The 25219-nt window shown below is 37.3% G+C and overlaps 1 protein-coding gene across 1 annotated transcript in view; it reads left to right on the plus strand.

Moving 5' to 3' along the window:
• SRFBP1 (serum response factor binding protein 1) overlaps window positions 1–25219 on the plus strand; it is a 67349-nt gene that overhangs the window by 23204 nt on the left and 18926 nt on the right. The window contains exons 3-4 of the mRNA XM_084224825.1: window positions 142–214; window positions 20575–20646. Of these exons, the coding sequence (XP_084080951.1) occupies window positions 142–214; window positions 20575–20646 (145 nt within the window). The remainder of the gene's footprint in view (window positions 1–141; window positions 215–20574; window positions 20647–25219) is intronic.

Genomic DNA, 25219 nt, shown 5'->3' on the forward strand with positions numbered 1-25219 from the left:
TGTTCATTTGCCAATAAGGGATTGTGTTTTTGCACCATCTCCTGATTTATTTTTTTTTTATTTTGCTATTTAGTGTTGCCAGAGAGGAAATAAAGTAACTAAACTGAGATTTTTAAAAATAATTATAGACTTCACTTGCAGGGGTTCAGAAGACTTGAAATTAAAGAACCAAAAACGAGTTGAGAGATTAATAGAAGAAATCCATGCCATGAAGGTAATGCCATGTTTAGATAATTCAGTATTAGAGTTTAACTTATATATATTTTAAGTTGTCTGTTTTCTGCAACTGCCTTACTGAAACTTTAAGTATTTTCTGAGTAAGCTTGAATGTGAACACAGCTAGCAAATTGTGAGTATTTGCATTTGCCAAGGTGTTAAACAATTTGAGTCTTAAGTGTTCCAGGCTAAACATGAATTTGCTTAGCAGTGTGTGGTGTTGAAAGTTTTTACTGTAACAGTTAAAGCACAGAATTTGAAGTTCTTGTGCTGCTCAGGAGTATGGGGAGGCATTTTGTGTGTCTAACAGTACAGTATCCTTATTGTCTGTCCTGCAAGCTCTAAATATCATGCCATTTCTATTTGGTTCTGTAATAATTTCAAATTGTACCTGTAAGGGACTGGTTACACTTGAGTCAGATCTTTTTTGAGCGTTCAGCCTTGCTGTTCGTCGTTACAGTATTTGTATCTTCTAGGTTATGACATCAAGAAAATGCTTCAGAAATTTTATAACTTCAGAATGATTTGTGCTAATCTCTCAATTTTAGTTGATTTACATAAAATTATGTGTGGTGAAATGAGTTATGAATTCTAATCATAGGACTTGAGCGCAAGTCATGTATAGGTCGTGACAAATGTTTTCTCACAATATGGCAGGTTTTGATTGTTTCCTTTACAAGTGTAGTTGATAACTGTAGTGATTATATCATTACACTACTCTTTTGTGCTACTCTGGGGGCACACAATATTTTTGTTTGTTTTTAACATTTCTCTCTTCCTTTTCTCAACCTTGCAGAGATTTTAGTCTTCAAAAAAGGCTAAAAACAGGAAAGGTTTCATTGACCAATTTAGATGTGCTTTGTGCCAAATTGATCAAGTAGAATCAGAGGGATTTTTAGCTTAATACTTCCAGGAAGAGTCTTTATAAACCAGCAAAAGGGAAAAGAAAACGGGCAGCAATGCTCAATCACCATGACAGTAATATTGAGGCACTCTGCATTGCTATCTGACTAACTTACCTACCATCAGTCTTAAACTTGGTCTTGTATTTGCTCCTTTTTCTCTCTCTCCTTTTTTTCTATTTTTTTTAAATTGTTTTTTAATGCCAAGTATGTGTGTCTCAGTTTCTAAGAAAATGAAGTGATCAGGTGTGCTGGAGCACTGAGCTCAGAAGCCCATGTGTTTTTATGGGGCTTTTGTGAGTTCAAGAGGGTTTCACTGCAAGATTTGTTCTGCACGCATTTACCAGGAGTCTTTGTTTTGCCCACATTGTGCTTTTGTTGCCAGGATCAGCTCACGCAGACATATTAAATAAAGCCTGCTTGCACTCAGGACTGTATTGGCCAAGTACATTCAAGTGTTGCTTCAGTTGGCATGAACACATACAGGGCTTGTAAGTGGTAGCTTTAAGAGTGGCTGTCAGGGGAGGATAGATTTCTAATCTAGAAAGCTGAAGGCAAGTTTTGCTCCAAAATAGTTTATAGAAAGGGAGGAGTCCTCAAAGTAAGCAGTTGAGAAGGAAGAACTCTCCCACTTCTTGGGTAGATGCACTTGGTTATCTGAAATTAGTAGTGCTGTAAGTTGAAATTAGTAAATGCGCTTGATTATCTGAAATTTTAAGTGCTGTAGGTTGACTTTATTGTTAAAAACAATGCACCATTACATTAATATTTAATAGGAAAATGGTTTGTTTAATTGGAGATTTTTAGCCTGCAAAAATGCCCAAGTTGACACTTACTAGCTCTACAGTATATTTGTTTCTCAAATGAAAGAAAAACTCCTGTTTCTTATGAATCACTACCTAAAAGGCACTAGTTGTTTACATATTTTTTCAACCACTGTTGATTTCTGTATTAACAGAGATTTTTAGAATTGACATAGAAATATTCCTCATTCAGCATGGAAGAAGTAAAAAAGAGAGCATTCACACAAACTGGTAATGTTACTTCAGATGACTGGAAGATTTTATATTGATGAAATCTCACTCCCAGCAACCTTTTGTCTTAAATTATTGATCATAAGATTCATAAAAAACACCTTCACATAACTCAAATTATGAATTTGAGAATTTTAAGGAAAGATTGGACACAATAGAAATAGAAAGTGATCTATAAAGTTGCAGTTTAGAGCAACTAAGGTTTGAGTTATTCTAGATTATTCTAAACAGTTTTAGTGTGTGGATCTCAAACACATGCCAGAGGAAATTCAAAATCCTTTCAAAACTGATGGATTGTGTGGTGGATATAGCAATTTTTCATGTTCTGTTAACATCAAGAAGTTGTCCATTAACATCTCCTTATGTGTTTTATGCAAGAAAAAATATCTCTTCTCTCTTAATGAATGATTAGTCTTGAGGAACTGCAAACTGCAAAGAGCAGTACAGTGGAAAAGGCAAAAAATCCAATTACAGCAGCCTTCAACAAAACAATTACAGCCACCAAAGTGGTTTGGAGCCAGAAAATGGATGTTGCACCAGAATTTGATAGTGTGTGTATTTTTAGGATAAAAGATTTACTGAAGTGGTAACTTACAACTTCTGGAAATTCTTTATTGGTTGAAGGCCTGAAGGCTTTCTGTAGGTTGAAGAAAATAGGACAGTTTTTTTCAAAGTTCTTCCCAGTTGCCAAGGTTGTGGTTTGACACTGGCTAAGCACCAGGCACCCATGAGAAAAATTATTCAGTCATGTTCCTCTGCTACAGTTGAACAAAGGAGGCAGAAAGACAGACTCAGGGGCTCATGGGTTGAGATAAGAATTAAGGAGAAAACACTCCAAGGGCAAAACAGGCTCAAAACTTTAAAAGGTATAAAGAAAAATCTGTTAACAGAATTAAAAGAGGTTAATAAAAACTAAAATAAAGCTTGAGAACATTTTCCTTCCTCCCTCCAGCCGCTCCTCCTTTCCCACTGACAGTACAGGGAGACAGAGCGTGGAAGTTTTGGTCAGGTTTTCACTTGAAATCTTTTTTTGGTTTGCTTAGGGAGAGGAGTCTCTTCTGCTATGCCATGGGGTCCTTCCCATGGGAGACAGTTCTCTGTGAACTTTTCCAGCATGGTTCCAATTTTTATGAGCAGCAGTCCCAACCTGCTCTAATGTGAGTCCCTTCCCCAGGCAAAAGAGTCTTCCCAAACTACGTGGTGTGGGTCATATTAGTTCATGGGGTATATGTAACTCTTTTAAGGATAAGCTGCTCTTGTTTGGAAGCAAGGTTCCTCTATCGCTGGAAGCTAGGGTCTGCCCTCTCTGCAAGTTTCCTGATAGACTACAGCTTTTCAGCATGCACCTGCTCCCGCATGAGCCCCTTTTCTCACCAGCTGTGAGTGGTTCTCTGGATTCCCCCATGCACTTCATGAATTACAGGAAAACTTGTATTATAGTCCTCCTGGCTTGGAGAAGAATCTCGGCTCTGATGTTTGGAGCACCTCCTCTCCCTCCCTCCTTTCACTGCAACCTTAGTGTTGCCATGTTGTTGTCCTCATGTGTCCTCACCTTTTCCTTTTCTCTGACTTGAAAGAAAATTGTCGTCTGTAGGTTTGTTTGTTCTCAAGTTCTGTCAGTTGAAAAGTTCTCATAGGGTTTTGCAGTGCTGAAAGGTTGATCTTGTCTGGGCTCTGTATCAGGGAATTGTTCATTATGCCCCTCCCTGTCGGACACGTGGACCCTACTGGCAGCACACGGGGTACCAAAAAGGAGGAGCTGCTGCAGCCGCCTCTACCTTCTGCCTACAGCATGGCTGAGTAAAAGCAGCTAAGCAGGCAAAGTTCACTGTGAGCTGTGCCAAGGTGGCATGCCAGGTGGCCCTGACAGCCACTTGCGGCACCGGGATGGCCCCAGCGCCTCCCCACCCCCTGGAAGAAGAAGAAGGACTGAGCGTGTTTTTTGTCTTCTTAAATATGTAATTGCAGAGGCGTTACCAACTTATATAATTGGGTCAACAACACGTCTGTCATAGAGCCTTCAGGAATTTGCTTTTCTGGGCACAGTAGTAACTTCATGGAGCTTCTCTCAGAAGATGCTTGTGTTGTTTCCCCCATCCCCACTAAAAGCCATTGTGTTAAACCAATGCACAAAGACAGCTCTTTCTGAACATCAGTCCTTTTTCTTCCATCCTCAAGTACAGACCCAGACCTCCTTTCTCCTTATCATATATCCAGAAAAAAAAAGGCACCTGAGGACTGTTGGCGGCTAAGTCTTTGGAAGGACTTCAAGTATTCTGATGACCTCCAAAGGCATTATTTGTGGATTCCGTTTTACAGGGAGTTGGGTTCAGTCTTATGGAAGAAAGACTGAAATTCTGCAACCTTGACTACAGTTGTCTGTTTACTGAAGTTTTTTATGCAATGGCTTAAGTTTCTCTTACTCAGAAAAAGAATCTAATGGTTTGAAATCCTAATCAGAGAAAATTCTTTGCTTTCTTAAGAACTGCATTTCTCAGTTTAGCTGCCTGTAAACTCCTAAATTTTTTGAGCCTGCAGCTCAGTGGGACTTCTCTGAATGAAACAAATTTGAACTTTCAGTTACAAGATTTGAACTTCTCTTTCTAGATCTTTTCTGAATCTTTACTTTCTCTCTCTTTAACTTCTCTTTCTCTTTCTAGTTTGTATCTGTACTAACTACAGTCTGATACAATAGGATGGACTAAATGCTTGCTCTTACTAACAGTTGTATTACTAACTCTTAGGGATGCTGTTTTCCTGTCCTCAAGTAAATTCTGAGCAGACAGTGCTGACATAATATCACTTTAAACACACCGTTTCCTAGGAGTGAGATGTTATAAGGTGCTTTTACTTACTAGGTTTAATAGAGTATCCATGTTGTTTTTTTTAATATGCTCTACATAGTCATGCATGCACAGTTCTGCATATATGTTGAAAATCTGTGAAGTATTGGGGCTGGACTGTGTTGAAAAACCTTTTGTTACTTGAATTTTCAAGTAGTATATATTGTATTATTGTTAGAATGTAATTTAAATGTTTTATTCTCTATATTTTCATTGCTAGAACTGAAGAATTAAAAAAATCTTAACTTGAAAATAAAATTAAAAGTGTCTCAGGCACAACAATCAGAAGTAAACATTGTGAGAAATGAGAGCAGCTAAAAGTTCCAACTATGTGGATGGAGGAACTGGGTTAATTGGTTGCAGGATTTCTCAAAGCTATTGGAATAATACACTGGTTTTTGAGTCCTTCAGTTTTCATTTTTCCAAAACTGTATAAATAATTTTTCCAGAATTCACAAAAGGTGGGGGAAAAGAATGGTATGATCCTTTCTAGACTTCTATGAAATATAAAATTGTGTATACGTGCAGATATTTATTTGTTTGTCAGGCTTGAGGATACTATCAAAATGGGTTAATTATCTATGGTGGAATACTACTTTCCATATTTAAGAAGCTATTATTTTTTGAAAATAACAGATTGTCTAGTAATTTTTTAGCAATCTGTAGCTTACCTTGAGTTGTTGGAATTTCTTGCTGCAGAAAGATCTAAATATAATAGTTGTTTCTTTACCACGTGTCTAGGAGTACTTTTGCCTTTATCTTGCAACAAAAATCTTGTCATTATCTTGTCATCTTGCAACACAAATCTTGTCATGGTATTACAAGATGTTGCTATATCATGTTTGGGGGCTGCCCATTAAGGAAATATAGACAAAAGGCAATTTGCAGTGCTTGAAGAAAAAATGCTTTCCACTTGTCAGGAATGAGGAGCAGTTGGTTTCAGCCATTTTCATTTGTCTTGGAAAGGTATGTTCCCTGTCCTGAAAATTATCACTGGAGAAACATATTAGTTAATACAATGAGGGGTTTTAGTACACTTAAACTACAGTATTTATTACAGAATAATTAGTACAAGAGATACAGGAAAAAATAAAGCTTTACATTATTTTATTAGTTTTATATTCTAACAAGATGTTAACAGAAGTAGACTTAAATATGAACTCCATTACTATGGTTTTGAAGGCCAAATTATTTTATAAAAGTAGAAGCTCAGTTTGAAGGATGTTTTCCAAGGACACGCTCATTGTCCTTGGAACAACAGCCATTCAATTTCCTGAAAGTAATAGGTGTGGAATAGTGGTGAGGTCGAGGACAGGGCTGGGTAACTGATGATTTTTGTAGCAGGTCAGCTTAGGGAACTTGGTAGGTCTTTCTTCTAGTATGGCCTGTTTGCATGGAATTTTTATATCCTGAAATACCAGTCTTTTTTATAAATCTTTGTCATTTTCTTCCACCAGTAGTGTGTTCTTTCCTGATTAATGGTTTCAACTTTTGTAACCTGGCTTTCAGTTAACATTGCGCTGTAAAATTGTCTCAAGTCAGAGTGGAAACAAATGCACGTTTTTACATTTTCTTTCTCCTGGCATGTGTTTCCAACAGTCTTGCACATTTGTTTTTTAAATAGGTAGCAAACATTCATCCTAATGTTGTAGAATCTTTAATCTTTAAAAGAGTAATGGGAATTCCTTAACCTTCATTGTAGTGAGCCTGGGAGCAGTTCTTGATGCTTCTCAACAAAAGGCAGAGGCAGGAGTGGTTCAGCTTCCACCATGGTGTGGGCCAGATGACACTTGTAGACGATTTCAGGGAAGGAAGAAGGGGTAGTACTTAGTTATTCATCCTTCCTTCAGTGGAGCAGTACAGATCCTTGCTTTGGTGCAGGTGTCTGGCTTTCTATCCACACATGATGCATTCTTCGACAGTAATGCAGGAAGCATGGGACTTTGAGTGGCAGGTATATCCACGTGTGCGTTGGTCAGACATAGACATGCGAGGAGTCAGGCGCTATTAGGAAACACAAAAGTGCGCTGCTTGTACTCTTAACAGCACATTCTGCTTTGCTAGTGGCAGCTCATGGCTGTTCTGGACAACATACGCCTTACTAGGGAGTATTACTTTTGTTAAACAAACCGCATATTAATTCAGTGTCTATGTAAAATTATGTTAAGGTTGAAGTAAAAGCTCTCCCAAATAGGGAATACAATGTAAAGACCACTTAACATAATGGAGAAGAAGGTGGTATGGATAAAAAGTGCCCAGACACAAACAGGAAGTCTACCAAAGGTGGAAGCAAGAACAGACAGCCTGTGAGGAATGTAGAAGACACTGTGCTTATGATGTGCTGAGATGATGTTAGTAAATATGAAATACTAATGGATTTTCAATTAGTGAGGAAGGTGAAGTTCTCCAGGAATGGATTGTGTAGGTACACTGCAGCAGAAGTAAGGCTAAAGGAAAATAAGAGTCCACAGCTCAGTGTGGACATATGGAAAAAGGTGAGCTATTTAATGGGTTTTTTTAATTGATGAATAAGAATGAGGAAGGAACGCCTCATCAGGTGCCTACATGTCCCCTCAATGTACCCACTGTACTTGAATATTCCTACTTAAAGCCTTTTTTGATTCTCAAAATGGGGAGAAGGCAGGTTGGTATAATCACTGGCTGAGTTCTGTTATTAATCTTCATAGCATTCCATACTCTTTTCACTGGTACATTGCTTCCATTCATATTTATGCTAAAATGAGAAATTCCATACTTAATATTCTTAACTGTTTTCCTAAGCTAGATTCTTGGTTGCTTCTCTTGGAGGGTAAAAATACGCTGAATGAGCAATCTCAACCTAACAGTACTGTAGAATATGATACTTTGGGTTTTTTTGGTTTTTTGTTTTTCCTAGATAGCAAGCATAAAAGAATATTTAAAATTGTAAGAAACAAAGAAAAATTAGTGTGCGATCTTGTACTATACAGTTTTAATTTTAAGAAAGAAAATAGCTGACAGCCATTCTTACTGTTTTATTACATTATGATAGCAGAAGTTCTTTGGCTTTTTTAATATACTGAGGTACTGTCCTGGATTACATTCAAAAATGGGCTGCATGTCTTAAAACTAAAAGTCAGTAAAAATATCATCAGCTTCATTTTTAAAACTTTATTGTTGACAAGATACTTAAGTAGAAGCAGCTATTATGGTTCTTTTCTTATGCATTAGATTCCTTGTTACAAAGTCAAAACAGATAACAAGGGCAGCTTTTTGTTGGGTTTGAGACATCTTAAGGAAAATGTTAAAGTATTTCTAAGTGCAGGTTCTTAACGGACTTAAAAATATAGCTTGCAGATGAAGCTTTTTCTAATCAAGTCTTGCATAAGAATTTTACTATCTCATTTTTTGTAAGGATGCAGAATAAGCCATTTTCACTTTTTGAAAATATAAGGCTTGCAGATGACACTTCATCTCTTTTCTGAATTCTGTGTATTTTCATTGTTTATTTTAATAAAGAGGCAACTTTTGCAATAATATTTAAAAAAATGCAACTCATATGCCTTTATGTGAAAATGAGTCACAGCAAAACAAACCACTTAGTATTAATCAAAATGACTGAAGTGTCAGCTTGTTTCTGCACTAATTTTGAAAATATTTATGTGCATTCAAAATAGATTTTTTTTTTGGGCTTTTTTTGCACTTTTGACTTCTTTCATCATCCCACCATACATTTCACTTCACAATTTACAATTTACATACATGTACTTACCCAATTTGGGCCTTTTCTTAAATGTCTCCATAATTCATGAGAACCTGAAAAGGAAAAGAACATTTCTTTAAGTACCACCTAGCTTGCTTTGCATTTTGATCATCCTATGCTGAGGTATGGTAGTTGTTGTGAGATCTCTGAGACAATTCTAATTAACTTCTTGCTGTATACTAGCTGGTCTTTGTACTTAATTTATTCTGGAGAAGCGACTAATAATATCTGCAATAAATAGGGAATCTTCTTAGTATGGTGGATAAATACTCAACTGTCTAAATATCCTTAATCAACTGTTCTTTTTTGTCCTCTTTCTTCTCGAGAAATTTTCCATAGGAATGAGATCTTTTGAAGGGTTTGTGGTGGGAGGGGGGAAGAAATTGGAGATTACTGTAGTATCTTTATAGTCACTTGGAAATTAATTAATTCAGAATGGCAACTGCAGCTGCTATGACTCTTTATTCCAACTGATGCTTTTGTGTATAAAATCTTATTTCCCCCATGGCTACCTCCTGCTTAAAAAAAAAAAATGAAGTCTGTTTGGGAATGTAATGCTAATGTAAATACGACTTCAGTGCTGGACAGCTGTATTGGCACTTTTGTTTATGTGAAGATTTAGTGAACACATAGATGAATAGTAAGAGGTAGAATGATGGTGCCTTTAGGAGATGAAAGTCATGCCTTGCAAATCAGTGGGAGGTCTTTGAAGGAGTAAATACATAGTACATATTGTTGATATTGTTTTATATTATTAAAAAAAACCATTGTCCAGCTATTTTCAGCAAAGCCTCTAGTGGTTTTATGTGGTTTTAGTTTGATTTTTCTTTTTTTAAAGCTTTTCATGAATATGAATTTTCTTCTTTTAGTTATAGAGTTAAACATAGTAAGCGAAAGAGAAGAATAAATGCTTGGCTTTTGTAGTGTTGGAAAGCTAACACTGGAGTTTTGTGCAGATCAGTGCTGGAAATGATTCAGAAAAAGTGAATGAATGACAGAGCTTGATGATACCAGAATTTTGGGGTAGTGAAGATACTAATACTTTAAACACTGCAGAAGTGATCAACTGGGCAGCTAAATGACTGAAGAAATTCAATGGTAATAAATGCTAAGTAGTACTTGTGGTGGTGGTGAGAATTACATTTCCAGTACTTCATTTTTACTGGATTGAAAGAAACTGGCTTTTGCTGATACCCCTAGGAGGTGGATATCAGAGTTACTATATATATATCTGTGAAAATGCTAGATTGCTCTTCAGACAGAAGACGGTCTGTTCCTATAAAAATTAATTGTTTGACTGTATACTGCATAAATCATCTCTGTGTATGTAAAAACCAACCAAATAAACTAGTAAAAGTATAAAGAAGAGTGTAAAGATTGATCATATGGCACAGCATCTGCATAAGGGATAAAAAAATTGGAAGAGGATTCTCCAGGATAAAAGGTGTGCTACTGATGCTGGAGTTTTACACAATTCAGGTGGCTTTCCTGGATAGATCTTGTGTTCCAGTATTTTTCTGAGGTGGTTTTAACAGCCTGTTTGAAAATCTGTATGTATTAAAAGCAAAACTTTTTGTGTGTGTGTTTTGTTACGATTTCTTCTTTCCGCCTTTACTCCTTATCCTGGGCAAATCAGGTGTCAGGTTGCTCTTGCTTAAGTTTCAAGATCTCTAGGAATGGACAAAAACAAATTAATTTTTTCCTCCGTGGAGTTTGGAGAAAGGACTGGAGGAGGAGTAATTTTCCTGGAGACAGTGATACTGAGAAAAGAAATGAAAACAAGAAGTTCTTTTTTTCTTGCTTGGTGTCTAATCTTTGAACTCTAATGCCCTCTGCAAGCAGACAAAGAGGTGGTGCATACGGGGTCTGTGCATTCACGTGCTTCTGCTTCACGCTGCATCTCTCCGGGCTCTTCTGTCCCCACTACTTGTTTCTGTTTCCGTCTCTTATTTCAAACCCGAACGTGGCGGGTGGGGGGGTTATTACGCGGATTGCACTCATTTGTCAGTCACTATCTTGTTATTTGGGAATGCTGTGAGCGTCCAGCGCGGCCTTTCGCTGGCTGCCTCGGTGGCGCCTTGCTGGCTCTCGCCGCTGCCGGGGAGCGGGGCGGCGCGCCGGGGGAGCCCCGCGCCCTCTCCTGGAAGGTAGCGCTGCTTGCCTGCCTGCCTGCCTGCCGCTGGCAGCCGCCGGCGCTGCTGGCAGCCGCGCCGAATGCCGCGGATAGTAACTCAAAACCCCCGGTACTTCCAGCCAACGCAGGGCTGCTTGGAAATATGTTAACCCTCAAGTCGCATGTGGTTGTTATTTTAATGTTGGGAAAGCACTGTGGAACAAAGTGTGTCAGTACAATGAAATTGCAGATTGCATTACAGGGGGAGGGAACACTGACATTGAGAATCAAGGGGTGTTTGAAGAAAAGGGAATATTCAAATAATGATAATTTTTGGCATCATGCTTGCTGTGCTTCTAAGCTTGTTTTACTTCTCTTTTTTGTCATTTTTATATGCTTGTAATTGTAGTTTACTTTCATAATACCCTCTACTTCTGAAATTGTCACAAGATTGCAAACTTGCTAATTGCTTTCTGTATGCTGCGGTGAAAATAGTGACTGTGCTCTGAATGTGACTACTGAATCAGATGTGAACCTCCAAAATGAAACAATTCGTTTAATCTAATTGACAGAATAAAATGCCAAGTTCACAGTGTTCATCTCAGTAGACTGATGTAATTGCTGGCATTTGACTTGCATACCTCTTGAAATATTAAATTAGTTTATAAACGTGGCAGAAAAGAGTGGCCTGTATTTGCCAAATAAAGTTCGGGTATTTTACAAGAGCTCAAGCAATTAGCCATGTTAAGTGTTCTTTTTGGGGAGTTGTTTTATTCATTTTGTTTTGTTATTAAAGCATGAATAAGTAGTTTTTCCCTCAGCTGCTTGTTCTGCTTTTAGAAGAGGTTATGCAGCATAGAAGAATCAGGGTATTTAGCTTGAGGAAGGTAACCATTTGTGCAAAACTGTTTATAAGAATATGGTGTTGATTGGTTAAATGTGTATTTTTGTTACTTTAATTTTCCAGAAAACAACAAACCTAGAAAACTATAAAATTTTGTATTGTGAAACTTACTAGATGAAAATTCACAGGTTGACACTGAATTTCACTTGGATCTAAACTGAGACAGCAGTACTGTAGACATTTAGTAATGTTTAAAACTGGTGCCAGCAAAAACCTGACACCAGTATAGTTTACAAAAAGAACAATTGCTAGACAAGTTCCCCTTCAAGTACATTCTTAAATTCCCAATGATTAACTGTGATTTTGGAGGGATTTTTGGGGAGTTTTTTTTGACCAGTTAGGAATAGTTAATTTTCATCAAAATCAATTGTCCTTTGTTCATGTAAAGTAAAGTGATTCCTAAGCTTCCAATTTTTTTGGGAAGTTGTATTCTGGTAATTTCCTCTAGTGACGTCTTTGGTTTTGTTATTTTAAAATATGAATTAAATTTTACCTTTTTTTATTAATCTGTTTTGTAGTACTTCTCTTAACCCAACAAGGTTGAAAATTAATTATTTCAAGAAAGATTACTTTTTTATTTTGAGATGTCTTTTATTAAAATCAGAGACCATTTAAAGCAATATAAACTTCAATACAACTTCTGAAAATTTTAGGCAGTAGATAAAACATGCAGTGTCATTAAAAATACATTAAATGTATTGGTCCATACATCAGGAAAATTAGAAACTGTAGAACCATTTCTTCTTATGCTTTTCTTCTTCTTTGTAATACAGATCTTAGATAAGTTATTAATTAAAAACTCTATAATTACTTTCGAACATCATAATAAACTTAAACCCAAGTGATACAGGGAAATATATTTAAATTATAATTCACTAACCTGTCTCTCCAATTGGAGAGAAAATGACTTCATTTCTACTGAATAAAGCTTCTGTTTTCAGTATACGGTGATACAGAACCAAGTCATCCAGTCAGATCTCTGGCAAAAGCTGTGTTGGCTATACTGGTGAAACAAATTTTTAAAAATTGATAGAATATTTTTTCTTACTGTGCTCTTGCTTTGCTGTAGTTGTCTGTCCTTTATGACACAGGTATGTACAGTAAAACTTGACTTCCACAGAAAGCTACATTTCTACATATGTATATTTGGACATTTATCAGACTTGCTACATTGACTATAAGCTTAGCAAAGGCTAACGTCTTGAAGTTATTTATTAAAAGAATATGTTGTTTCTGAATATGTGCAAACTTCTGAAATGGTATTTATTCAAGTACTATTAGATTTCCATTTGAGATCTGTTAGTATATATATGTCTTTGATAGTTAGAAGCTTCCACAACATGCAGAGCATTGCTATTCGAAAGACATTCCCATCCCAATTGTAATGTGGCATCTAATTTTCTTAGAATAAAGAGTACATTAGTAATATGCTGATTTGTTTTGTTTATATTAATTTTGAGTGCACATGTGCCTCAAGAGACAGTCATTACTTTGTCATTATATTACATTATATTAGAGAAAAAGGTCTTCCCAAACACATGCACCCTGCAGTGGTTGCTGTCTTTTATGGTCTCTTACCACATGTTAGAGTCCTGTGTTTTTTAAGAAGATTTACATGATAGTACCACTTAGATTTTGTGTCCTTCTGTAATTTGAAAAGTAGGAATTTATGCCAGTGAGTCACCAAAGAAATCCTGAATATAGCTCCTAAAATTAGATTCCTTTATTTTTATACTAAAAGGTGTAGGCTCTGGCATAAATGTGCGCAAGCATTGAAAATCCTAAATGTTGTCTTTCCAGGAAGAACGGCAAGTCAAACTGAATGAGGCAGAGAGATAAACTGGGTAAACTAGGTGTAACTTGTCTTTTATTTATTTTCCTAAGAACTTTGTAGATGTTTCTGTCTTTTTCAAGTATTAAAAATAAATGGGTTTAATGGCATTTTATTTAAATCCAGCATTAACTGTGTCTTAGTAGGCACAGCAAGGCCCTTCCCTGTGTGGTATGAGTGGATTGTGGTAACAGGGGAGCTGAAGTGCTGAAGTTTCCCAGCACATCCCATGCCCTGAGGCCCAAGTGTGGTTCACCCATGAACTTCTAGAATAAGTCCCCATTTCAGCTGCATGGGGCAGCGAGTCAGGTGATGCTTTCAGGATGGGTCAGTGCAGGTTTTTTCCCAATGACAGTTAAAAAAAGGAACTAAGTGGAAAGTTTTTAGCATGGAGATGCATAGGTATTTACTAGATTCATGAAGGATTATAGTATTCTTAACAAGTGACTTGGCAGTCTTCATAATTTTCTGGACATCAGTTGGCTTCAGACATGTGATAGAGATGGCCCTAACAGCACCATCCTGGACTTCCTGTCAAATCAATCTACCTCTCATGAGACTGTTACTGGCTCCCTGAATTCTCATCTGTGGATTGAAAGCCTCAGTCCTTCTCAGCAGGAAACTCCTGGTAAATGTGTAGTGCATTCACATCCACAGATGTGCCTGCTGCAAAAGGAGGCAAGGGTAGGTCTTTTTAGAATTGGTTTAGAAATGCAGTGAATGCAACATCTTAATGATTATCCAGTCTGTTTCTTTGCACCAAGTAAAATAAATTGAGCAATTGCACCATTTGGGCATTCTCATGTTGTCATTCAGCTGGAAGGATAAATTTTTACTGGGAACTGTCACAGTCAGCAAAGCAGGAAATCATTAAAACAAAAGTGAGTTCTCAGGTGAAAAATGCTTTACTGTGGAAGCTGCAGTTGCAAACAAGTAGCAAGTACAGTGTTCTGAGTTTACCTATCATCAGAGTACAGTTAGGGAAATTTGGGATGAATCAGCAGGCCTCGCTGGAAGGATTTTATGGAATTTACAGGTAGTGGATAAAGATGAGAATGACCCGGATTGCCTGGATTCCATTGAGGAAAAAATTAAAGCCAAATGGAAGATGAAATTTCCAGGGCTAAGGCTACAGTCTCTTTGTCTAGGATCAGACTTCTCTTCTTCTGTGTGATATTACCAAGAAAGATACTGCCTCCCATTTTATTCCTGTTTTAAAAGTTGTAATTAAAAAATTAGAGCAAATAAAAAAGATGCTTAGAGACCTTACATATCTTTAAACTTTTATTCTGTAGATAAAGTTCAGGATATCTGATTACTCAGAAGAGAGCTTGAGAGGTGTTTTGCTCATAGTTTTATAAACACTGGCAGTAAGTCAGGAGTCTACTTGAAATTGCTTAGCTTTGTCTGTGATAAAATTACATAGGGACATAGGGATTTTAAAATAAAGCAGGTAAGTCTGAATAGCACTGATTTGTTTAATAAACTTGCTAAACAAGCTTAAGCCACACTTAACGAGACAATAACTAGACAATATAAATAGTTATATTTTACTTACCAGATCAAATTTCTTTTATTCTGCTTATTAATTTTATCCAAATTCGTACTCTGGTAGTACTTTTGATCTTGGTTGTGCATCTAGTAAAATGGGGACTTAAGGAGATAGAGGTTTGGGATATATTTATTTTCTTTTTTTTTGTGTAGGCAGAGTGCCTGGTGGGGTGGTCCACTAATGAGACTTAGAATGGAAATTCTTGTGTTTGTATTTAGGTCACAGCTACTGACAAGGGATTTGGATTCATAAACTGCTAGGGGAATAAGGTATTCTTTTTCTTCATAATCAGTTTGATAATAATCAGTTACAGCACTGCATTTGTGGAAAACATGCCTTCGTAACTTAAAAAAATTTGTGCTTTTATAATGGATTTAGTTTCTTTTTGGAAGCTGGATAAGCTTTCAGATGAGACCGGACTGATTTATTTCTCTACTTTGAAGATATCCCATTTTTGTGTATTTTTACAATGGTAATACTTTCCCATAAGTCTTAAAACTACTTTTGTTCTCAATGACTAAAATACTGAACTTCTAAAGACTTAGGGGAGCAAATTGGTTGTGAAAAGAAGACATACGGGACTTAAATTGTAGGGGAAAAAAGCTAAAGAAGTGTTCTGGAATTTTTTCTCTTATACCTTTCTCCTCTCTAGGCAACCAAGAAAAATGACAGAAAGTAGCAAAATCAGACTAAATGGTTGTGTTTTAAAAGCTGAAAGTGTATTAAATGGGTAGCAAACTATAGATGAGATTTCACCAGAAGTATGACTTTTGGTAAGGGTGTTCTGTTTCTGTTTCTATATACATTGCTTCTATTACTTACTTTTTGTAGAATTTTTAGCATTTTATGATGAAAATTATCTTTTTATATGGAAGGGTTTAGAACTTGCACATCTAAAAAAACGTGAAACAATAATGATGAGAAGTAATGGATTTTTTGATAAAGGTAAACAAAAAATACTAGTCAAAACAAAATTGAAAGTGTGTCTTTTTAGTAGTCTGAGGACTCTTTAATTGCTTCCACAGGGCACTGGCAGTCTAGGGTTTTTTCCTGAGTCATCTAAAACTGCTTGAGACAGCATAGCTGGGAATACATTTTGTGTGAAAAATCTTGCATTTTTGAGATGTGTTGAAGCCTCATTTGACAGTAACTTTTTTGGTTTTGCTGTCTTCCAGAGGCTATTCAATAAATTACATTTCCATGCCTTTTAGATTAGAACCTCTATCTTACTCAGTATCACTTGGATGAAGTGTCATCTGAGCAGCCACAATCAATATAAGCATGAAATCTTACTTTTGCATACCATTTACACTTGACATACTTCTCTTCAATATATTCTTGTCTTTCTATGTAAGACAGTTATGGTTTATTAAAAAAAAGTAAGCTCCCAACATTTCTGTTCTAAGTTTCTGTAAGTACTTGGGGTGAGCTCACTGCTTCCTGTACTCTGTTCAGAGGTGATTGCCTGCCCCACAACTAACCCTTCCTGTACCCCAGTGCTCACTTTTCCCAGCCCTGACCAGCCTTTGCCCACCCGTAGTTACTTTTTCCACAAATTTGTTGTTTCACTTTAACTGTAACAGTGTTGGCTTCATGTGCTATTAACAGTTCAGTTACCTTAGTACCTTGTAAGATGTCTGCCCAGAAGTCTGCCCTGTATTCTACCTTTCCATGGAGCTTGTCTGGTTTTTGTGTAACTCTGCCATGATTGTCTGTACAACCACTCTGCAGCTTCTTGCACTGTCTGTCACATCCAGCAGTTTTCGTTATGTCCAGTAGTTTTTCACACCCTGTTTATTCATCATAATCTCAGGCCAAGGCATGGTCATCTGCCTGCAGCCAGGATCCAGCTGGCTGACAGGTCAGTTCTCCTGGCAGTGCTCCACTGCCCACTGGAGCAGCTGCCCGGGCACTGAATGACTGGAGGAGCAGCAATCCCCACACTGTTGAAGAAATTGAGTCAGGCTGGTCTACTGCTACCATGCCCTTGCCACCTCTTCCCAGTGTCATCTTGACCTTTTTTTCTTTTCTTACCTGTTTGTAATTTCACCTCTTTGTCCCCTGCCTGCAAGTGCTGTTAGGACTAGGTGCCACGTGCTGAGGATATGGGACAAGCAGCAGGAGTCAGGGCAGGAGTGTAGGTGCCCCAAGCCTGTGGTGTCAGCAGCAGTGGGTGGGGGTCTCAGCTCCAGGCAGGGGCAGTAGCAGCATATGCGCTGTCAGGGAGGACAGGCGGTGTGTGTCCTTTGTGCATCTGCAGGTGAGACTGGGGTGAGTCATGCTGGGCTGAGTGAGGCTCTTGGCACATCTGGACTGGGCTGCTGGTCACAGCCTGTGTGCCCATGCTACTGCTGATGGGACAGGCAGACTGTCTAATATTCATGTGTTTTCACCCACATGTATGTCTCTCTGGCATGTGCAGTTCACTAGCAAACCTCAAATCGGAGTAGCAGTGTGTGGGAGAGGGACTTGTTACGAGGGCATGTAGTGATAGGACATGGGGTAATAGCTTTTGACTGAGATAGGTTAGGATTGGATATTAAGAAATTCCTTACTGTGAGGGTAGGGTGGCGCTGGCGAATGTTACCCAAAGCTGTGGATACCCCATCCCTAGGAATGTTCAAGGCCAGGATGGATGGGGCCCTGAGCAACCTTGTCTGGTGGAAGGGTGCCCGTGGTGGGGGGTGGAACTAGAGGATCTTTAAGGCCCCTTCTAACTATTCTGTGTTTCTATGGTTCTGTGATCTGGGAAGGGGTATCAGGTGGCCAGAGGGCCCTTGCTGGTGCCTGTAAGTGTGTGTATCTACCTGCTGGTGACTTGCTGCCAGCCAGCAAATGAGAGGCACATGAGAGGGGCACAAGAGCTATAGCCCAGGCTGAGGGGTATTTGATGGACAGAAGGATAGGCTGTGCTGATACTGAGGGATCCACAAGTCCTTGTGTTTGTGCAATATGAGGGGCTGGGAGGTGGTATGCTCTCAGTAGTGAACTTTCAGTCCTGATCAAAAAAGAAGGCTGGCTCTACTGAAGTTCATGTGAGTCCTGAGAGTCCTACATACTGCAAAGCTGAGCTTCACTATTGGTTGAACCTATCAATAAGAAAGCAAGTGCTATCTGTGGACTTGGGACAGACACCTCCAGATCTCTGGACACATTGGGCTGGACTGCAGCATCAGGGCAGGAGGAATCCCTGGACTGGCCTCAGAGATGCTGGAGGGGACATCCATTTATAACATCCCTTAGCACAACTGGAAAGAGGGTTCCATAATGGATATTCAACACTAAGATTTTCCTTGTGAGTTGGGTGCATCTCCAAGTTGAGAAAACTGTACTGAGAAAAATACCACTACTTCCTTTTTCTGTTTTATTGTCCACTGCTGACCATTAAGAGAGACAGAATAAACATGTATTTATTACAGTAACTTGACTCATGTGACTATGTTTACGAAACCAAACTATATTCTTCTGTGGAAGAATATTTAAGTCAAAAATGCTTAGTTTGCCTTAAGTCTAGGAGAACTGAAGGAGATCATTCATAAAATTGGGGATTTAAGCCTGAACAGAAGGTTCTTGGCCTCATTTTAGTGTCCTAGGCATTTTAGTGTGGCTTTAATGACTTCACATTCCAAAGTATAATTAATCCTGCAGTATTATTCATGATTCTTCAGTGTCTTGGGAATTCTGCAATATTGTCATATCAAAATTAAACTTCTGACACTCTCATGGAGGGATCACTGACGTTTGTCTGCCTCTGCCCTGAACCCTGTTGCGGCATTTAAATCCTAAGGAGACAGGAAATAGGCAGTTTTATTTGGGATAAAGATCATAGGAGTTATCTCTTTTTGTGTTTTTGTTCCTTTTTTGTAAACCAACAGCTTGATTTAATGAATAATATTGAGTTACAGGGCTTCATTCGTAACTCCTAACCTCCTATGTGACAGTAAGCATGTCACTTAACCAACGTGTCCTACTTTCACCATCTGTGAAACACTTTGGAAAGTCATGGAAAACTGAATCATAGGTCTTTTCCATCTCTTATTAGGTCATCCAACTGTTCATCTGCCAGTAGAAGATTGTTTCCTACATCCACCACTGTTTTTCCAGTGTGGATCCTGTCCTCTAAGTGATTGGGCTTCCACTAGTACCTTTGGGAGATGATTTTGCAGAGTTCTAGATCTCATTGTCAGGAAGCTCTTCTGACATTCACAAAAAGATGTTGTTGTTGTTAATTTAACTGAGTTCGGTTACTTTTTTCCCATTAGTAGATAATTGTTTACAGTTTTAAGTCATATGCAATTCTTGATAAATAAATAGCTAAATTGCAAGTGTCTGTAAAGTATCTTATCTATATAGTGCAGAGAAGAAAACCTTAAGGTTTTGAGTTGCAAAGTAATACCTTTTGTAAGAAGCTAAGCAACTTGGTTTTCCCTGAAATTGTGTCTAAGGAAGTGTACAGACTGCTCCAGATTGACAACAGAAAAGAATAGAATATGTAACTTAACAGTGGAGTTAAATTGAAGGTATTGGTACAGGTTTCAAGAAAGGTTAAGCAGGGAAAGAAAGGAATTAACAAATACAGTACAGTTGTTGAACATGAAAGCTATCAGAAGAACTAAATTACTTTGTAAAGAATTTTAACTTTTCAAAATGTGTGGATGTTATTGGGGTCTGGCATAAGAATAGCTAAACTGCTTTTAAAATGTCTTGTCTGGGAAACAGCTGGTATGTAACATGACTTCTTGTTGCACTGCCCTAGGAGGAAAATAATGTTAAATTAATTTATTTGATGAGGTTAATAGAGCATTTTGTAAGACACTAAAGCATGTGTCTTAAAATAGCAAGAAATCTGTTATGGGGGCATGTTTCGTGAAATATCCAGCTTTTAACAAAATCCACTTGTCCAGGATTTTTATTCCTCTATTTCAGCTGCCAGTGCAAATGCTTAAGTCCAGGAATGCACACTGCCAGTTCAGTCAGTCTCTTTGGAAAAAAGATAGTATTTTTTTCATCTTAGCTTAATTTTCATTGTCTTTAACTTATATATTCACATGCATTGATAAGATGTAACTTCATCAGAAGGTAAGTCAGGAATTTAAGGCCTTCCAAAGTTTATTTGTAGTACAACAGTATGGGCAATTGAAATATTTCTGCGAATAAAACCACCCATTCGACATACTTTGCTGTTGAAAAATCCCTCTTGCCTTCAGCACTAGTATATACAGTCAGATTAGGTATAAGGTAGTGTTTTGAAAAGGTCAGTCAGTATAAATCTAGTGTTGACACACACACCAAAAAAATTCGCCACATAATGAACTGGTTTTCTTCCTTTAAGAGATTAGGGAGGTGCTATGATTAGAATGTTTATAAGGAAGGTGAACCTTAGAAAGACTTCATATAGTCTGATCATAAGAAGAATAAACTTATCTTTCATCTACAGGAAATAAAACCAGATGAAGTTACCAGACTTGCTCTTAGGACAGAAGTTAATTTTGAAAGTGTCTGCAAAAAGGTAAGATTTGCTGGTTTTTGTTTTCCTTCCCCTACTTCTCTGAGTGTGAAAAAGTGCGTGTGTGAGTGCAAGTACCTGGATTTGACACAATGTGTTCTGTTTGTTGTGTTGTATCTTCTTTGTAGATCTTCCTTTTCTGAGGAGGTTTATCCACTGGGACATATCTACAGAAAAATGAATAGCTATCTAGTATGAATTGTAGTTGGGTGGGCTAGTCTGTAGTAATTAGAACAGAATACCAGGAAGCACAGTAGTTATTTCTTAGTCTTTATAAGTAGATTTGTTCTGTTTATATAGCATATATACATGAAATAGTATAAATTCAATTAGTATAAATTTGTTTTCAATTAGTATAAATAATCCTAAATAAGCTTTCAGCAACAGTTGGAAAAAGGTTCTCAGTACTTTTAAATGCAGAGGGAAGTTTCCATGTGTAAACAAAACAGGACAAATATTAGCTTGAAATAAAGGTGGAATTCTAACACCCCTGTGGCTCATTCATTTCAATGTAATGTTTCTCTTGAAGCCTTCTGATGTACAGTATCAAATATTGACAGCCTAACTAGGGATGTCCTAAGAGATTAAATGAAGACACATAAGATACTCAAAGTATCTTCGAGTAGTGCGAAGTACAAGGATACTCATTGAAATAAGCAGCTGAGGCCGAGAGCAGCCCTCTTTCAAAGAGCATGTTACATTTTTGATGCGAGAAAGCAATTCTGAGTTTAAAAATACCAATGCATGAAGTTTTATGGGGTTTTTCACTTTATCCTTAATTCCTATGGGTCACCCACTGAGGAAGGCTGAAACTTCAAATGTTTGTTGTACACAGGGTAAGTTTTAATGTAGAATTGGGTCATTTACTCCTGGAATGGCATCGTTAGTTTGTAATATAACTCTGCTGTTGCATATTACAATCGTATGATGTAGTTCAGTTATTGGCATAGTGTGCAGCAAGTTTTTCAATGTTTTATGTCAGCAAAATCAAGTTAATAGGAAAGTATCATAGGAATTTGGTATTCCTGCAGAAGTGTTTGGGTAGAAGCAGCCTAACTGTTTATTCTTCTCTTAATGGTAGAAGAGAGTAAGGAAAAGGTCACAGATACACTGGCATGAAGCTAAAAAGGATTTTCCAGTGTGAAGATGAGGCAGTCAGAAACTGGTTGCTCTGATATTAGAATTTGGGCAGACATGAATATTTTGAATGTGTGAAAACACATGGAGAGGGATTTTGTTCTTGAAGAGGGATGCTAAATTCAGTGACATTTTGTCACTTAGCCATAGGAGATTCTTCTGCCAAGATTTCAAATTCATCAAGCTTATGCTGATTTCATAAAGTAAAATTATTGATACTATTTTTTAAAGGAGTTTGTAGGTTTGCAGTTGGAATTTTATTTTCTAAGGTGGCAATTTTATTGAAAAGAATGCTGAAGGAATTTAATTAATCTTATTTTTATATATTTTTATATATTCATGTATTCATTGTTTTTTTATATATTCATAGTCTTGACTGATGGTGTGCTTTTCATAGTTATTTAAAGTCTTAAAATAGGCTTTAATTTAGCTTTAATTCTTGAAAATGTATAGTGCATGGAGTTTTTTCAGGATTCTGATCTGTTGTTTTTTCTGTTACTTTCTGCTGGTGTCCCTATTTTTCCAGGGAATGGAAGTCTGTTAATCTCACAGTTTTTAGTGGATGGAAATTACATTTCAAATCAAGCTGATGAAAAAATGTTCATCCTTTTTTAAATCCATAGAGGGTTTTAACCTCCTTGCAATAGAAGAATATGTACCATATATATCATAACTTCACTGGTTGCTTTTGATTGAGCTTAACATATCTCCAGCTAAAGAAGGCATCCGTTCTGTGCTTAAACAGTAGTTAATTCTCCAGTATTTTATTTCTTATTTTCCCACAGTTAGTCATTAAACATACGATTAAAAAAATTTTGATTTTCTATCCTTAGCAATATTCTGTAGTCTCATGAAATACAAACCACACTGTTTACCTTTTCATTAACTTGAGTTTCAAAATATTTGAAGGAAAACATCCTGTAGCTGTTTTCATTTTCAGAATGGGTTTGTTTTCATTGACAAAAGGCAATCTGCTTTTAATTCAGTGTGGAATGCTGAATATTAGTTTTGCATAGTGGTCATGTAGTCAAGATACTTTTTTAATTGCTTCTACTCACTGAGCTTTTATGTTCCATTACTGTTTCCCAAACTTTTTCAGAATAAGTTAAGCATACTTTTCTGTTTAAAAAGAGTTTGCATATATTTCTGTCAAGTACAATGAACTTGTGCTAAGTGTTTAGCAGGTGGCAGTTTACTGGGAGTTCCTGTGATATAGATTTCAATATGGCTGTATTGGTAATAAGCAGATCAGATTTATCAAGTTGCAGGGGATGTTGGCAAGAGTCACCAGTCCTAATACACAAGACTTTTTATAAAAGCATTACAAGAAGCAGCTGGTGAGCAATTCTTTGTGTATGTCTGCTGAAGTATATTTAATCAATTTGAATATTGCTGCAGCTAGCACAATTCTTACCAACAGGTGAGAATAAATCCTATTGTAAAAATTGTAGTAAACGTAACCATGCAACTTTGACTAGGCTTTATATTGTTGGTTCTATTTACAGGCTGTTGAAGAACAGGTCCTGTATTTTGTAGGTTTTCTCCAAGTCCGTGTGCACTTTTTGTACCAAGTTGTGCATTATTGTCACAAATATATTTGACAGACATTAGTAAAATTAGAAAAACATGTCATAGAACTCATATTTTAAACTCACATTTGCAGTTGTGGTGGTATTTTGAACTGTTGCACACAGCATATATTCCTGCAGCGTATGGGAAGCTTGGTCAATCAGTGTTGTGCTCCAGGACGCTGGAGTTTTAAATTAGAAGCTAATCCTAATAATGCTGTTCATTACAAGCAGAAAACTGAACTGACACTGGCAAAGTCTTAACTGTTATTTTCAACTGGTTGCTAACAGAGATTTAGGGTAATTCAGATAGGTGAAGATAGGCAGGCTAAATAAGTCAATATGAATTAATGTTTTTCCAGTATTACAAAGTTATGTTTATAATTTGGGCTGTTTCCTCAGGAAAAGAGGATGTTGGTCCACCTGCAAACACCTTCACCATAACCACAGTTGGTTTTGTTGCCTTGGCTAACAGATGTTGACTAACTTACTGAAGCAACTCATTTAGCTTTTCTTCCAGTAAGTCTTTCATGTATAGCACATAAGGAAGAAATCCCTGTGTTTTAAACACTTGAGAATGACAGAATTCTGGCATGATAGAACTGTGCTTACAAGCAGTAATATGTCATCTTGCCTAAAGTCAAAATACTTCTTAATTTTTCTAAAGAATAAACTGTATGTGTTTCAAAATGTGGCAACAGTCTGATTTGGGGAACAGGGTTGAAACAGAAATTAACTATTGTATTTTACTTTGAGTGAATAGAGTACCAATATACATTATGATCAGAGATTGGATTGAGGATGTACTTCTGACTTGCAGAACACGCATTCACAGATCATAATTACCACCTATATTTTTTGCCTCCACATGCAATCTTCACATAACCGTAGGAGCATAATATTCCCTTCTTTTATATTGATCCTTAATCTGTGGTCCTTGAAAAGAATGCCATCTCTTCCTATCAAGTCTTGTATTTCCACCCATTGCTCAAATCCTCTTGTGTTTGAATCATGCAGATGCTTTTCTGCGCAGCAAGTCTTGAGTATATTATGATCCTCAGAGCTTTTTTGGGGCCGCATTCCTCTGAATCTCAAGATTACTGAAAAGCTTGCCATGGTTTCTAAATATGTTTTAAAAAATTTTGTAGGCCAGAAATGTAAGTCATTAGTAGCTTTTTGAAGCGCCTTTTTTTTTTTTTTTTTTTTTTTCCTAATTTAAGGTCTGGCAAGCTTGTTTTGGATTGCTTCATGTACAGGAGCCAGCTTTGTCTTGTTTGGAATTCAAAAGGAATTCAAAGGCTTTAGAAATAGGATCTCAGGCAGCTCATGAAAAGCCATAGAGAGACATGCCAGGATTTAACTGAGCAACTGGTACGCAGTGTGAGTTTGATCATTTAAAATCTAAGCTGCCTGATGAGGACAACTCAGCTTAACATGATTTTGGAGGGTTGACATTAGTGCTGTGTGGCTTCTGGTGCAGATATTTTTAACAGATGTCTAAAGATGCAGTACACTTAGAAGTTCTGGGGTGAGTGCATTTAGTATCTCTGGCACTTTACCTATACAGCTTAAATGAACTTCGGATGGGGGAACCAACCCAAATACTAACAGCAATATGAAAGGGTTTTCTCTGATTTATCAAACAGGACTTTGACTTATTCACATGTGAGAGGAACAGTTCTGTTTCACCTCCTGAGTTTCTTGAATTCACTCGATCTCTGGTGTGGGGCTAAGGAAGTCCTTGGGCAAAAAGGACATGAGAAAGAGGTTAGAAAGGTGTTTCTGCCCGGGACAGACAGGAAGAAGAATGACGAAGTTATAGGGCTAAATATGTGTTAACTTTATTTCTTTCAAAAGTGTGTTTCAAGCTC

This window comes from Fringilla coelebs (assembly GCF_963513975.1).
Source record: "Fringilla coelebs genome assembly, chromosome: Z".
Classification (NCBI taxonomy): domain Eukaryota; kingdom Metazoa; phylum Chordata; class Aves; order Passeriformes; family Fringillidae; genus Fringilla; species Fringilla coelebs.